The 14,042-nt window shown below is 45.0% G+C and overlaps 1 protein-coding gene across 1 annotated transcript in view; it reads left to right on the top strand.

Moving 5' to 3' along the window:
- The window catches only part of LOC146812254 (formin-H-like), a 637,557-nt gene that overhangs the window by 488,888 nt on the left and 134,627 nt on the right, over positions 1-14,042 (top strand). Inside the window, exon 8 of the mRNA XM_085614569.1 lies at positions 6,465-6,576. Within this exon, the coding sequence (XP_085470695.1) occupies positions 6,465-6,576 (112 nt within the window). The remainder of the gene's footprint in view (positions 1-6,464; positions 6,577-14,042) is intronic.

Genomic DNA, 14,042 nt, shown 5'->3' with positions numbered 1-14,042 from the left:
GCCTCGTGGCGCGAACACAGCGTCAGCGGGTCCGGTGGCGCACAGGATGCTGGGGAGTGTAGTCCGCCCCTGTCCCCACACTGCGGCCGCTGATGGAGATAGCGGCGGCGGGGGACTGCAGCACAACAAGGTAGGCGGCGCTGGCGTGGGCAGCAAGATGGTCCTTCAGGGAATGGCCAGCTGGACACGGGAACCCGCTCCGTCGAGGCAACGGCGCTCTTTTGAATCGCCTCGTGGCGCGAACACAGCGTCAGCGGGTCCGGTGGCGCACAGGATGCTGGGGAGTGTAGTCCGCCCCTGTCCCCACACTGCGGCCGCTGATGGAGATAGCGGCGGCGGGGGACTGCAGCACAACAAGGTAGGCGGCGCTGGCGTGGGCAGCAAGATGGTCCTTCAGGGAATGGCCAGCTGGACACAGGAACCCGCTCCGTCGAGGCAACGGCGCTCTTTTGAATCGCCTCGTGGCGCGAACACAGCGTCAGCGGGTCGGTGGCGCACAGGATGCTGGGGAGTGTAGTCCGCCCCTGTCCCCACACTGCGGCCGCTGATGGAGATAGCGGCGGCGGGGGACTGCAGCACAACAAGGTAGGCGGCGCTGGCGTGGGCAGCAAGATGGTCCTTCAGGGAATGGCCAGCTGGACACAGGAACCCGCTCCGTCGAGGCAACGGCGCTCTTTTGAATCGCCTCGTGGCGCGAACACAGCGTCAGCGGGTCCGGTGGCGCACAGGATGCTGGGGAGTGTAGTCCGCCCCTGTCCCCACACTGCGGCCGCTGATGGAGATAGCGGCGGCGGGGGACTGCAGCACAACAAGGTAGGCGGCGCTGGCGTGGGCAGCAAGATGGTCCTTCAGGGAATGGCCAGCTGGACACAGGAACCCGCTCCGTCGAGGCAACGGCGCTCTTTTGAATCGCCTCGTGGCGCGAACACAGCGTCAGCGGGTCCGGTGGCGCACAGGATGCTGGGGAGTGTAGTCCGCCCCTGTCCCCACACTGCGGCCGCTGATGGAGATAGCGGCGGCGGGGGACTGCAGCACAACAAGGTAGGCGGCGCTGGCGTGGGCAGCAAGATGGTCCTTCAGGGAATGGCCAGCTGGACACAGTCAGTGCTACATTGTGGTCAGCTCGGACTTTGACTTTGCCCCGGTCCAGTGTGGCCTAAAGTAACCTTTTTAGTGCTACTTGCTTCTAAGCACTTTTTTGCATTCTTCATTCAAAATCCCATATCACAACTTTTATACATTAATTTTTTTTTCTTGTTTTGTTTATAATATAATAATCTATTTTCATAAACCTGTACGGAGTCTATTTGTGGTGTATTCACCATGTTAGTGTGTGTGTTTCACAAATACTTTACACGTTGCCTCTTTAGATAAGTCTGACTGCTCTGTGCCAACCTACCAGAGAGTGAGCACAGGTTATCTTTTAGTGCGTATTTAGCTTACCCTGCCTTGGATTTTGTCTTCTGCTTCAACAGGGTGCATACCTTTGCCAACCAGAAACCCAATTTCTAACATTGGTGATCAGCAGTGAGGATAGGATGTGTGTTTGTGCAATACCATATAACTCCTCACTGTTTATTAGCACTCTATACTTAGACCATTTCAATTTTTTTCAATTCTCCTTGATTGGCCTTTTGGTTTTTCATACTGGATTATGTCTCATTCTGGAGAAACTACACCTGCACTTTCACCTGACGTTTTGGACTTTGATCTCTCCTGGTTAGAGCCTTGCACTGTGCCTCGAATGAAGAGATTTTGCAAAGATTTTCAGGTCTCCATGATAGGCTTCATGCAGAAGGTGAGGCTGAAGAATGCCTTGAGGGCCTGGGCTGACTCCCAGGTTTCAGGGGATGACAATCTGAATGAGGAGCAGGAAACTCCTGAGGAGCACAGTGAACTAATTTTGGAGTCTGAAATGGCTCTGGGACTGCAAGGAAGCAGTCAAATTTAAAGCTTGCCAAGTTGGAGCCGGCTCATAAGGAAATGAGTCTGGTCATAGAGGAGAGGAAACTTACCCATGAGCTCAACCGCAGAGGGCTGGATATCAGAGCCCTTTAAGTAGGGTACAGCAACAGTAATGGTGGCAGCATACCTGCAGCGTTTGCACGAGTCAAGGGTCAGAATACCCAAGGATTTGGTGCCTACTTATGTGGTGGGGGATGATCTGGACAAGTGCTTTGCAGCCTATGAAATGACTTTAAGAGTGCACAAGGTCCAAGAGGAGTCCTGAGGTGGTAGTAGCTATGGAGGTACATTCCCACATTGGGGAGGGACACTCTTGTTACACTAGAGGGGGGGAACCAGACATGCTACACTGGTATGAAGGCCATCTTGACCAGTAAGTTTCGGTTGACACCTGAGAAATACCGACAGAGGTTCAGGCCCATTCACAAGCTATCCACACAGAGCTGGGCTAACTGCATAGACTATGATGGTAAGGCAATGAACAGAAGGTTGCGGGGCAGCAAAGTACATTATTCAGGGCTGAGGAACTTAATTTTAAAGGAGCACAGGCTTGATATTTGATTTACAGAGCTGCGCCAACACCTTGTTAATAGTAAGTTTCCTGATCCCATGAATCATGCTGAGGAGGCGGACACCTGGAGCAGCACCAAGAAGCCCAAAAAAGCATCTGGGAGGGACTCCTAAGAGAGTAGTCAGGGTTCCCACCAGAAAAAGGAAGGAGGAGATAAAAAGAAAGAGTTCCCTTCAGGCTCCCAAATCAACTCACAGGGGAAAGGGTCTGGCTCTCATTCCCAATCTGATCACCAGAGGAAAAACTACTGTGACAAAAGTCAGCAGCCTAATCCCATTAAGTGCTATGAGTGCTGCGAGTATAGACACTACAAGGGGGACCCCACATGTACAAAAAGAGCAAAACTTCCTACTAGAGGAAAGATTCCAGGGATGGTGATTGTAGTGCTGGGGGAGGAGTTTGTCCCAGTTAATGTGGGAGACTTTAGTCAGGTTACCCTAGTGCCCCAGGGTGACAGTGAGATGGTTTCTAACATCCATGTGCTAGCAAATACTACACATTATAGGCAATGGGTCACCATTAATGGGCAAGGTGTGGTGGTTGTGAGGGATACAAGAGCCAGTATGACTATGGTAAGGAGTCAGCTGGTTTCCTCAGATCAGGTAATGCCAAATGCAATCCACCAGTTTGGGATAGCTGAGAACAGAAAGGGTCACTATCCTGTGGCTCTGGTTTCATCTGAGGGTGGGGAAGGTCAGGTCCTCTGAACGTTGCTGTGAGCCCTGCGATGCCTGTGGACTGTTTGCTAGGTAATGACCTGAGCACATTACCTTAAAGGAGGTGGAGCTCAAGGCTCAGGTGGAGATGTTAGGATAACCTGATGGGATCTGTACTATGGCAAGGTCCATGGCTGCGCAGGAGGGGAGTCAAAAAAGGCGGGAGTCTGGACTGATGGCCTAGCCAGCTGCTAAAAAGGGGTAAGTCAAGGGGTCTGGTAAACCAGCCACTGAATGCACCTCTAGTGAGATGGATGGAGCACCTGTGGTGGCCGCCCCAGAGTCCACAGGAGAGTACATTGCTCCCCTTGATAGCCTGCCTGTCATTGCTGGAAGGCATGTAGAAGGGGTCCTACCAAGGAGGAGTTCTGTAGAGCACAGAGAGGGTGTCCAACCATTGAGGGATTGAGACAATATGCTGAAGCCCAAGCAGCAAGTTATGCCTCTGTTAGTCCTCATATTTACTAGGAGGGCAACCTCCTTTACAGTGAGCCTAACGTTCCTGAGCATGGAACAACAAGGGCCCTGGTGGTCCCCCAATGCTACAGGGCATTTGTACTGGAGCTGACTCACCAAACTCCCCTGGCAGGAAACCTGGGCCAAGTCAAGACCTTTGCAAGGTTTGTTCAACACTCTTCTTTGGCCCAGGATCAAGACTTCCACAGCTACGTTCCGTAGGACTTGTGTGACCCACCAGGCTTGTTGGAAGACAGGAAAGAGGCTTAAAGCCCCCCTTAACCCACTGCCAGTTATTGCCACACCCTTTAAGAAGTTGTGCATTGACATTGTACGGCCTATGGTCCCCCAGACTGCTTAAGGCAACAGGTTCATCCTGGTTCTGGTGGATCATGTCACTCGGTACCCAAAGGCTATCCCTCTGCGTACTACTACTGTATTCACAGTGGAAAACGGCCCTAATGGAGATTTTAATCCGAGTCAGCTGTTTTGGTCTTGTATTTTTTGAATAATATAATAATCTGTTTTTAGAAACCTGTGTGGAGTCGTTTTGTGGTGTATTAATTGTGTTTCTGCGTGTGTGTCTGTTTCAGAAATACTTTACACATTGCCTTTTCATATAAGCCTAACTGCTCTGTGCCAAATTGCCAGAAGGTGAGCACAGGTTATCTTTTAGCGTGTATCTAGCTTACCGTGACTAGGATTGTGGCTTCTGCTTGGACAAGGTGCATGCCTTTGCCAACCAGAAACCCAGTTTCTAACAAGTGCTATAAGTTCCCTCATCTTGCTTAGTCTAATAGTGCTGGGTAGTTGTCTGGGCAATGGTCTCAGTTTGCAGGGTGCACCTCAAAAGCTGGCTCTCTGAGAGCTGCATACTGCTAAGAGTGCCAGCTGTGTATCTATGAAATACAGTGGTCGCCTAGTTGTCAATGTGAGCCATTGTAATATTTCTGGGGTCACACAAGACCATCCTGTCTGTCCACCACAGAGAATGGACATGACTTCCTTCAAAGCACCAGGAAACCCAACCTTAGCACAGAGAGACTGGATGCAAAGAAGTCACACATATAAATTGTACCAAGATGGGCCCAGAGTCGAATTCATTGCAGTAACGATCACCTTTTTTCTGAGACCATCTCTCACTGCCTGGTGTACAAGCTCAATCAGTAATGCCGTGCTGACAGCAAAACATGTCAAGCAAAGCAGAGGAGGTAAATATGTGTGACACTGCAAGCACAGAGAGACAACAAAAACCATTATACTTTCCTGCGATGCATGGTAAACTGCATATCTGAATGTGTTCATTTTTCCACGTTTAGATTTCCATTTTAAGTTAATAACCAGGGCCGGACTGGGAACACAAACCAGCTGTGGCAATTCAGCTGGACCGGCTGGGGCGGGGTCCGGGAGGGAGGGGCAGGAGTGTTGTTAGTGTGAAGCACTGCTGCCGCTTTTGTTACAGGGGGCCGATATTGCAGCACTGCTGCAAAACCAGCCCCCTGTCACAAAAGCAGCCCCACCACTACAAAAGGGGGGGGGCACCCTTATAGCCCACCGGGAAAATGCCCGGTTTCCACAGCAGCCAGTCCGGCCCTGTTAATAGCTGCCACAGCAGATAGATTTTTCTTAGATGAATTTGCAAAAAATGGAAATGCCATTTGCAAAATCTGCCTTCACATCAATAACTGTGTTATCTCAGTCGCTGAGCTGTTTTTTTTCTTGCACCTTCTCACATTTGGAGCTTATGTTTATGCAATGAACAGTGGATGCTGTTCTTGTGACCTTCCTTGTAATGTGCTCCATTGGCAGATACGTTTTAAAGGCGAAAACACAGTTTGGGAGTTTCAGAGGGGTGGTGTGACAAGCATTCATGATCACCTTCCTTTGTATGTTTCCAGACACTTTGCAGTTCACCCATTTTATGCAGTTTTAATGCGAATTGAGGATCTGGAGCTGGCTTGCAATCTGTAAACAAATGACTATTTTAAGATAAGATACTTAACATGTGAAAAATATTGCACTGTTTGCTTAATTGACCTAGAAAGGTGCTATGATGGCAGATGATCAAAACACACTAACTTAAAGACCTTCTCCAAGTAGGTCTTATGCATGGATTGTCTACTATCGTTAACTAGAAATATGTTCATATCCTAAAGGTGTGCATCAATATCACAACATGCAGGCTTGATATATGTCAGAATATGTTCTTAATTTGCAAACAAAATAGGTGCACTGGTCCAAAGCTTTACTGAGGTGCCTGTCACCCCCACTGTCAAAGGTCAGGTTTCCAACTACTAAGGATGCCTTGTCTTGAGTCCAACTCATACTTCTTTCTTTCACCACTTTGCACTTTCTAGCTTTTTATTTCACTCATGGAGGTTCTGTTACATCTATTCATGTGCCATTTCTAAGGGTCTTTCTATCATTTTCTTAACCTTCATTATCCCTTTTCGTCATTTGTCTCTCTTGCTCTGGGTCAAAGTCTGATAAAGAAAAATAAGTCTTGGTCCCAAAATATAAGTGCAGGTGACCGTCACTTCCAGCAACCCTCAGAAATTAAGCCTATTTCACATTATGATTTAATGATAAACAATATCAGCTGATATGAAAACATAAGACAAGTATTAATATACCCCTTAGTGGTAAGTGGTAGACAATGTCCACATAATGGTAAAATGTGTTAATTGGTGGAAGACGTGTCTGTTTTTGTATGACTGTTTATGTTTTCAACTATTGTGTGTTTGATTTTCCCACAGATATTGTACTAAAAAGTTTCCACATAGAGCCAAGTCAACTGAGAGATAAATTATTGATCATGTGCGAGCAAGATGGTGGACTTTCGAATGAGCAGATTACAACATTACGTAGGTAAGCATCAGTGGTGGCTGGTACGGAACGGAGGTGGCGGGTGAAAAATAAATTACACTTACCTATGCACGGCCGCCGTCTCTCCTCCGTCGTCTCTCCTCTGCTTCTCTTGCTGATTCCCAGAAGCAGGAAGCACACAAGCTCCCCGAAGCCAATCATGATGCTGCTGCCACCAGCATGCCAACAGCATCATGATTGGCCAGAGCAAGCTGATTCGGCGCTCACACAGGGAGTGAGAGCCTGTGCATGTTCTCCACCAAGTCTGTGCAATACAGCCAGGTGGAGAACATGGTATGTTCACATGACTATTTGACCGGCCCAAGATGAACGGCCAAACCATCCTGCCCACTTAAGTGCACATATTTCCTCCTCCCCTCTGCTCTGACAGCCCAGCACGCCCTAACCTGTTTTGCACAGAAAAACTAAATGATAATAACATTGTGTTATTATCCTTTTATTTTTCCATTTTTACACTGCTGAAACGCAGTGGGACGACGCTTCTCCACCTTAGCAGAGGAGCTGCTGCTGGTAAGCATATCACATGGAACCACTATTACGAGTCAGTAGAGGTGAAATATTTGAAGAGCAGGATGAACATTTGATCCTAGGTTTACTAAGTCTTTGTGCTGGTGCAAAAAGACTTTAAGGGTCATATTTATAATTTTCTCATGCAATGCAATGTAGCAAGACACCTCGCTGTGCAGCGCTGCATGGAAGGGGAGGAATGTGCCACATCTATCACGATATGACTCACTCCTGCTCCGTCCTTGCTCTGGCACACTTTTGGCTTTTTTGCGCCAACACAGGCACTCTTGCACATGGTGCAAGGGTGTCTGAGCGGCAGGCAGGATTGTTTATGTGACGGAAAGGACACATTCCTGAACAAAAACAATTATTTGATTAAAAAAAGAGGAGAAATAAAGATATTTCTTCTTGTTATGCCTCCCCAGGAAGGCATGCCGTTTTGATGCATTCCCATGTCTAGCACTCATGGTAACTCTAGGAATGCACCAAAGCAATGGGTAGATGCATGTGACTACTCATCTTATGAGCATGGAACACCTCTCTGGGGCAGAATAACCCAAGGCAGAGGCTTGCACTGCCTTCCATTACAGGGCAACTCAAGGTGGTCTTGCATGCCTTGATAAATCTCATTCTAGGTTTTGCATCGTCCTGCATCCCATTGGTGGCGCAAGGGCGACACAAAACCTTTCATAAATCTGGCTCTATGTCTTGAAAGATTGTGTACTATCCACTGCAAAAGATGCTTGTTTCGTCATGCAAAAATACCTCATTGCTGCTTTTTATCGCTAAAAACAATCTAGTAAGAAAGCCAGACCAAGCTTTGCATCAAAACTAAAGTCTCCTGGAAACAGGCAATAACATGGGGAAATGTGTTTTTTTGTAATAAAATATGCATTCCATGTGTGCAGCAGTGCGGGGAAGTGAGCCACACAGTGCAGCCTCTTCGTTAATCAGCAGAGGGGAAGATACCAGCAGGAGCATATCTTAGTGGATATGACTATGAGCAGTGTTTTCCCCTTTTGCAGTGCAGCTCAACATTTTTCCCTGCTACACTGCATTACATGAAACATTAGTAAATCTGGCCCTTTGCTGCAACTTTTCTTGATATTTTGTAGAATAAAACCGCAAAAATCCTTAATATTGTCCAACACTTTTGCAGCAGTATTTTTTGTTTTGTGGGCTCCAGGTGATGAAACTATAGCCCCAACGTTAGCTTCGCTAAAAAGTTGAAAGTAAAATCTAATATTTGGGGCATGGTTAAGTTAACCAATTGTTTGTTTACTTTTTATTCAACAAGTAAACCCATAGGTATGAATCACACTTGGCTGTGGGGCACTGTTTATAGTTGGATCAGAGAATAGTATGTACTAATGCAGTTGTTATGAAAAACCAGATTTTGACCTACTTCTTTAACATTTCAGCATCTGACTCTGCTCTTCATTGTCAGAGGTTCATACTGAAATATGGATTCAATATTTTTTGCAGTCTCTCCTCACAAAGATTTGTTGACAAAGTTTAACATTTAACATCATGTTAATAATATACTTCTGTAATTTTGAACAGTTCCCCATATATTATTTAAGGGTCTTACAAGGTCCAGCCAGTGTAGAAAAAAACTGTTCTCTTTGCCAAGCCCTGCATCTCTAACAATCTCTATAAAACTTGCATTCTAGCATATTTATTTGTTTTTTGATCCTAGCTGTGATTTTGATATTTGTTGTGACCTGATGGTTCCTTAAAATGCAGCATCAGATATGATTTTTCAATCAATTCAATTCAGTTCAATTTCAATTACTTTTATTCGGATAAAACATATCCATAAAAGAGCAGTTCACACTGAAATAAATAACATACGCAAATTCATATTGATCATGAAACCGTTTTATAAAACCAATCCAATTGAAATGTTATTTATACAGTGCACATCGTGTTATGTGCGCGAACAGCAGTTATCAAGAAGGCACCCACAAAATATTAATTCATCATCTTCCAAGTTCAAGAGAGTCCTCTATGTGGCTAAATCCAATCTCTGGCGACAATATTGCATAATAACAAAGTGGCATTTGCTTTGAATTACATTTGGTATTGTTAGCTTTACGGGATGCATATGGCTAATTTTCAGATATCTTGATGCAGTTACCCTAAAAGGTGAGAACATTGTCAATTATCATCTTAGAAACCATTGCTAAAACTAATCATGTTGCATCCCTTAAACCACTCAGGTAATCTTATTTTCAGTAGAGTAAAACCTACAAATAAATGATCTATTAACACCATGTGACTTGACCTTTAAACCATAGGTCTCCAGTCTTATTGTTAGGGGACACTGTCTGATTGACGCAAAGGTTGCTAGCATCTGAACTTCGATGACATCAATCAGTGGGGAAATAAAGAAAAGAGAATGAGTATATTGTAACCTAAATCAATATTTGTTTCATTCAATTACAATTAATCCTCCCTTATCCCCATTTCCTATTCCAGTTTGCCCCACACCCTATTAAGTGTTGGTACATTACATGAGAAATTTGATAATTTGACTCAGACTTAGACTTGGAGTGTCATGTTTGAAGGAAGTATTGATCATTAAATTCAGTTAATCTATAATCTTCAATCTATGAAGTTTGGTTTTAACACCAACAATAAAGATGGGATGAGCTGTGCTGGGGCACACCCCTGGTAGATATTCATGCCACTTTAAATTGACAAGAAAAGTAAGATCAGCGGTGGACATGAAGTATATCAGGTCATCTTTCCATCAGAAAGGTGGTGAAGTGCTGCCTGACATACATGTTACAGAGTAGAGGGGAGCCCATATTGCCAACCTGCTGGGAAGTGCTGTGGTGAAAAAGAAACCTGTGGACCCACTCCCTTATATTTGTTTAGTAGGTTTGAGGTCAGTCTGATAAACAAAGATGAGATTATATAGCTTTTGGCATTGAACGAAAGACACTGCCATTGCCTGATCCCGGGGGTCCTAAGACAGAGCCCAGCTCGATTCATTGCACTCCCAACACCTGAAGAACCATGACCAGGAACTATATCAGGGGCCTTGGAGGATTCAGAAAAGTTCCTGAGGCCACCACGAAGTGAGGTAGTGTTGACGGCAGAATAAATGGCAAAGAAGTTGCCATCGCAAAACCATAGTGATTCATTAGTAAGTTCTCCTTTGGGAGTTCTCACACAGGACCTGCTGTGAGCCACACTACACCACCCTCAAGGGGATCAGGATATACAATGAAATAATATGAATAAATATAAACTTATTGAAGGACTCTTATATCGCCAGACTTATTTGTGCAGTAAATATCTCGTAAAGAAATACTTGTTGCTTGAAACCAGCTCATGCTTCTATCTCACAAGATATGTTTATCCAAAGTGCACACTTGCATGAAAACGTCATGTGAGATACTGGCAAGCCACTTTTCACACTGAAAGCATAATCTCACATTTTTTAATGTAATTTCACATAACGTTGTGTGAAAGAATTAAGGTACTTTGCCCACCTTTAGCTCAAACATCTTGAGCACACTTCACCTTTCTCATACCCCACTCATCATGTTTCCAAAGTCTCATGATGCTAGCTATCAGCAATACAGAAGGTAGATTAGCAATGATTGTTCTAGGCACTTGCATACCGCAGACCTCTTACTCCAGCAAGTCCAATCTCTGGCGACATTATTGCATAATAACAAAGTGGCATTTGCTTTGAATTACAATCCGTATTGTTAGCTTTACGGAATGCAAATGGCTAATTTTCAGATAGCTTGATGCAGTTACCCTAAAAGGTGAGAACATTAATCTTGTCAATTATCATCTTAGAAATCATTGCTAAAACTAAGCATGTTGCATCCCTTAAACCACTCAGGTAATCTTATTTTCAGTAGAGTAAAACCTACAAATAAATGATCTATTAACACCATGTGACTTGACCTTTAAACCATAGGTCTCCAGTCTTATTGTTAGGGGACACTGTCTGATTGACGCAAAGGTTGCTAGCATCTGAACTTCGATGACATCAATCAGTGGGGAAATAAAGAACAGAGAATGAGTATATTGTAACCTAAATCAATATTTGCTTCATTCAATTACAATTAATCCTCCCTTATCCCCATTTCCTATTCCACTTTGCCCTACACCCTATTAAGTGTTGGTACATTACATGAGAAATTTGATAATTTGACTCAGACTTAGACTTGGAGTGTCATGTTTGAAGGAAGTATTGATCATTAAATTCAGTTAATCTGTAATCTTCAATCTATGAAGTTTGGTTTTAACACCAGCAATAAAAGTGGGATGAGCTGTGCTGGGGCACACCCCTGGTAGATATTCATGCCACTTTAAATTGACGAGAAAAGTAAGATCAGCGGTGGACATGAAGTATAGCAAGTCATCTTTCCATCAGAAAGGTGGTGAAGTGCTGTCTGACACACATGTTACAGAGTAGAGGGGAGCCGGTATTGCCAACCTGCTGGAAAGTGCTGTGGTGAAAGAGAAACCTGTGGACCCACTCTCTTATATTTTTTTAGCAGGTTTGAGGTCAGTCTGATAAACAAAAATGAGATTATATAGTTTTTGGCATTGAACGAAAGACACTGCCATTGCTTCCTGATCCCGGGGGTCCTAAGTCAGAGCCCAGCTCGATTCATTGCACTCCCAACACCTGAAGAACCATGACCAGGAACTATATCAGGGGCCTTGGAGGATTCAGAAAAGTTCCTGAGGCCACCATGAAGTGAGGTAGTGTTGACGGCAGAATGAATGGCAAAGAAGTTGCCATCGCAAAACCAAAGTGATTCAGTAGTAAGTTCTTCTTTGGGAGCTCTCACACAGGACCTGCTGTGAGCCACACTACACCACTCTCAAGGGGATCAGGATATGCAAAGAAATAAAATTAATAAATATAAACTTATTGAAGGACACTTATATCGCCAGTTATTAATAACAGTGTAGCTGAGGGGCTGTAGTGGCGACTGCTGTATTACTCAGGGTGGAAACAACACTTTCTAGCTGTTTCCTTATAGCCATTTCTCTTAGCCCATCCCCTACAGAAGCAGGGTGTGTTTTGGGGTGAGACTTAAGGAAGGAAATACCCCATGGACAAATTGGGGTTCCACCTGGACCTGTGAGCGGAGAATGCAGAATAACTAAGCCATTCTTCATTCTGTAAATGTAACTCTAGCAAGTTTTCGGGTGAGTGTAATTGCACGATTCAGATCCATTCAGAAACACTGGTATGAAATTAAATGTGTGTGTATAACAGTGCTAACCATTTGTAGGCTTTACAGAGCTACCTTTCATTGTTAATTTCGTACTGAGTAAATTCTAGCAAGCTGTCTGTGAGCATCATAGCCTGCTCCAGGTCTACATAGACAATCTTTGGCATTACAACTGTTGTCAGTCTGTACCAACCATAGTGGAAATTTTGCTGCTGCATGAGCATATGCAGAAGAATTTCCCAGTCAGCTTTGTGTCTTGGCAGCCTTCACAAAGTTTAACATTTAACAGTCATATTCAAGTACATTCTATAGGATGGCAGCAGAAAGCATGTCTCAACCTCCACGATTTTTTAATGTAATAGGGGATCACATTTTATCACTGGAGTGTGAAATTGTTTGAATCCTATCTGATATCAATAGGAATGGGAACATTTTCCCCACTGAGGAAACAAAAAATCCTGTTGTACAATTAAAAAATGCAGAAGTCTTTTAAAACTTGTCTGATCCTGAGCCATATATTGGGAAATATGTGAAAGTGCAAATAAATGTGTACCAACTAACTTATAGCAAATTGGAGGAACAGTTTGGACAAAAGGTCAATGTGGTTCTTGGGAGGCACTAATTCTTTAGTAGGGTGCAAGGAAAGAGTGAAAAAGTGACCAGGTATATTGCATTCCTAAGTGGTTTGTCCAACATCTGTGAGCTTGGAACGTTATGTGACTTATTGCTTCAAGATCAATTGGTTAGATAAACCAACAACCCAAATTATTAGCAACATGCCCCAATGTAAAGGATTACAACAAACAAATGATGGACGGAATGCTGACAATGCAGACATTCTCCCCTTGTCAAGAGATCTGGGTTAAATCCATCGTTCTTTTGCCCACTACGCCACCCCAGTTTAGACATGGCCATATGCAAATCAGTCTTGACCCTGTGCCTCATGGGAACAGTCCAGCCCGAACTGCCAAGCCATGTCTTCCCTGGACCAGAATCAAGCATCCTCGGACCGGTTTCTGGCTATCAGCCGTCATCAGCCAGGATAGCTTGACTCCAGAGGCGTAGTGAGCACGGGTCCCACGTCTGGGAATACCCATCCCACTTAGGGCGAAAAGCGTTACAACAAACAAATGATGGACGGAATGCTGACAATGCAGACATTCTCCCCCAGTCAAGAGATCTGGGTTAAATCCATCGTTCTTTTGCCCACTACGCCACCCCAGTTTAGACATGGCCATATGCAAATCAGTCTTGACCCTGTGCCTCATGGGAACAGTCCAGCCCGAACTGCCAAGCCATGTCTTCCCTGGACCAGAATCAAGCATCCTCGGACCGGTTTCTGGCTATCAGCCGTCATCAGCCAGGATAGCTTGACTCCAGAGGCGTAGTGAGCACGGGTCCCACGTCTGGGAATACCCATCCCACTTAGGGCGAAAAGCGTTACAACAAACAAATGATGGACGGAATGCTGACAATGCAGACATTCTCCCCCAGTCAAGAGATCTGGGTTAAATCCATCGTTCTTTTGCCCACTACGCCACCCCAGTTTAGACATGGCCATATGCAAATCAGTCTTGACCCTGTGCCTCATGGGAACAGTCCAGCCCGAACTGCCAAGCCATGTCTTCCCTGGACAAGAATCAAGCATCCTCGGACCGGTTTCTGGCTATCAGCCGTCATCAGCCAGGATAGCTTGACTCCAGAGGCGTAGTGAGCACGGGTCCC

Source organism: Triturus cristatus, chromosome 7, assembly GCF_964204655.1.
Source record: "Triturus cristatus chromosome 7, aTriCri1.1, whole genome shotgun sequence".
Taxonomy (NCBI): Eukaryota; Metazoa; Chordata; class Amphibia; order Caudata; family Salamandridae; genus Triturus; species Triturus cristatus.
This window is presented reverse-complemented; position numbering and strand designations above follow the sequence as displayed.